The 2,979-nt window shown below is 40.0% G+C and overlaps 1 protein-coding gene across 1 annotated transcript in view; it reads right to left on the bottom strand.

Moving 5' to 3' along the window:
- Positions 1–2,632, bottom strand: part of CSTF3 (cleavage stimulation factor, 3' pre-RNA, subunit 3, 77kDa) — a 72,753-nt gene extending 70,121 nt beyond the window's left edge. Inside the window, exon 1 of the mRNA XM_008573303.1 lies at positions 2,438–2,632. Coding sequence (XP_008571525.1) covers positions 2,438–2,464 — 27 coding nt within the window. The 5' untranslated portion in view covers positions 2,465–2,632. The remainder of the gene's footprint in view (positions 1–2,437) is intronic.
- Positions 2,633–2,979: the final 347 nt, after the last annotated feature.

Below are 2,979 nucleotides of genomic sequence, written 5' to 3'. Positions count from 1 at the left end.
AAAAAAAAAAAAAAAAAAAAAAAAAAAAAAAAAAAAAAAAAAAAGGAAGGAACACAATATCAACTCACAGATTACTAACTGCAAAGGGGAAAACAACTCCTTGCAATAAAGAGATCCAGAAGTCATCACCCTAAACAAGTGAACTTAATCATCAGTAATAGAGGAACAACTCAGGAAGAAGTGCCTGTCAATGTAATGATATGTCATATTCTATCCAAAAATATTTCCCCAAATATTATCAAAGCTCTAAGTATAGACCTAATGTTTTCAGGAAATACAGATGATGAAGGGACAAGTTAAATGACACTGCCAAAAAACTCCCAACAAACAAACAAAACCCAAAACAAACAAGCCCAGAAAAGCCTTCAGTTCTACAAGATAACTTGTCCTGGACTCTTCAAATAGACAGTGTCCCCGGGGAGAATGGTGGGAATGGGGAAACTATTTAAGAGATATAACGAAATGATCCAATATGTGAACGTAGATAAGATTATGGTCATAAAAGTAACTATAAATCACATTTTGGGGACTATTGGGAAAATCTGAATACGGAATAGATATTAATAATATGTTATTACTATTAATTTTCTTGAGTGGGAAAACGGTATGGTGGTTATGTAATAGCATTAATGCTTTCAAATGAGAATGCTGAAATATTTGGAACCGAAATATGTTTTAAATAAGTATGTATGGGGCCGGCCCGTGGCTCACTCGGGAGAGTGTGGTGCTGATAACACCAAGGCCACAGGTTAGGATCCCATATAGGGATGGCCGGTTGGCTCAATGAGAGAGCGTGGTGCTGACAACACCAAGTCAAGGGTTAAGATCCCCTTACCGGTCATCTTTAAAAAAAAAATAAAAAATAAAAATAAAAATAAAAAATAAATAAATATGTATGGAGAGATAAAGCAAATATGGCAAAACCTTTACCAATGGTTGATTCTAGGTTAGTAACTGTACTGTGGGTTCACTGCACTTTTCCTTCAACTTTTCTGTGTTCTAAACTTTGCAAAATAAAACTTCTAGGCGAATTTTTTTCTGTAAATTTTCATCACCATCTGTTCCTATTAAATCACCCTAGTTCTAAAATATTCGAGGTCATGCAACATTTCTGCCTTTATAATTTTAGATAAATTTGAGAATTAAAAATAAACTTCGGAAACTTTCAATGAAATCTGAGTACATTACTCCACCTTCACTTTCAGATGACAAAACAGCAGTCCAGGAAAACGATGGGATCAAACAAACAGTTTTGATATAACAAGACTTCGCATTCTTGGACATCCTTACAGTATGAAAAATGTAAACACTGGGAAGATTTCAGGACTGAAGTCAGTTCTCACAAACACAAAACTCAGTCTAGCCAAAGTTTCCCGACATAATGAAATTTAGTCACCCGGACTATTCAAGAGGAACGCTCCTATTATGCCTTATCTCTGTTCACTTCCAATAACAGCTTCCACGTTATAAGCTGGAAACTTGAAAAATGAAAACCTAAGTGTATTTCGTTGCTATGGCAATGGGAAATTTCAGGAAACTGAGACTTAGAAGGCTAGCTAGCTTCCATCTTAAAAACTGTATTTATCTAAACATAGCAGGACTTAGATTGAAAAACAAATTTCATGACGTCTTTCATTAAACAGTATTTTCCTTTCACATTAAAAGATAAATGCTATCCTACAAAATTGCAAACAAAAGAAAAAGAGCACAAGAAATCAAATCTAAAAACCAGAATTTTAAAGTATTTAAACGTCACTCATATCTAGTACTGAAACCGATACTTTTATTTACAGCGGCCAAAACAGACTTATTTTCAATTTATGAAATTCTGCAATGTTTGTGTAGCTGGAAAAACGAAAATGAAATGTGGCTAGAAGGGAGAAAAAGAAGAGCGAGAAAACCACAAAATTCCCAAAACCTCAGCAAAACAAAACTCTACTTCTAAAGTGCTTCTTCATTCGCTCTCGCAAGACTATTTCTCCACATCAGTTTTTTCTCAAATTATTTCTCTAACTAGTAAACTCTATTTCTGGGTACAGTATATTGGGGGGGGGTACGGTGCGGAAGAAACCTTGTCAAGTTTTTCGAAAACAGGAGGTACACCTTAAAATAATCAATTCCTAAGCACTCTAACACCAAAATGATATCAAAGAAAGGCATCCGGAGTGTTCTCGTGAATCTAAATGGGACGAAGCAGCCTCCTGGCTATTGTCTCACTCAAATATTTGTTCGTATTAACGCCTAAGACAGAGAAGTAAAAAAATTTTACATCTCAGTCAGATCGTGTTCCCCATTCCCACCATTCTTCTGTACTCCGTCCCCCCAGGTTCACTAGACACCGAAATCTGTCCTCAGGCGAACGTGGCTGGAGTACTCGGACGAACAGAGACACGGAGAGAAGAGGTCGCCACGAGGCCCCACCACTCTCCTTCCTCACCTGCTCCGTGGCTGCGTCTCCCGACATGGCCTCAGCTGATTAGAATGTGCGCAATGGCCGGCGATGGGACGGACGCTAGAAAGGAAAAATTAAACTAAAAACCACCCCTATACTAGTAAAGTTACCCCCTGCCCAGCGGAGCCAGACAGCCAAGACGAAGCACCACCGCCCACTCAGATATGAATTAAAATGGCTGCGCCCCTGCCGGCCGACGAGGGGGTGTGGCTTCTGCATTGACTTCCGGGGCAGTGGGCGGGGATAAATCGCTCCTCGCCAGTTATTCTGGGAGCGCAGACGCCGAGAGGCCCAAGAGGCGGGCCCAATGCCTACGCTGACGTCACAGCCCTGTGCCCGAGAGGCTGTTGCTGAGCTGGTTGTAACCGGCTTGGGAGGCGGGAAAATTTTACCCGGAGGTTCGCGCGCTTTTTGGAATTTACTTACCAAGCTGTAGGTGCTGGTAACACTAAGGTCACGGATTCGGATCCTCATACCGGCCAGCCGCCAAAAAAAAAAAAAAAAATTACCAAGCTGTGGAGCAGCCG

This window comes from Galeopterus variegatus, unplaced genomic scaffold, assembly GCF_000696425.1.
Source record: "Galeopterus variegatus unplaced genomic scaffold, G_variegatus-3.0.2 Scaffold899, whole genome shotgun sequence".
Lineage (NCBI taxonomy): Eukaryota > Metazoa > Chordata > Mammalia > Dermoptera > Cynocephalidae > Galeopterus > Galeopterus variegatus.
The sequence above is the reverse complement of the archived record's forward strand: the minus strand, read 5'-3'. Positions and strand labels throughout refer to the sequence as shown.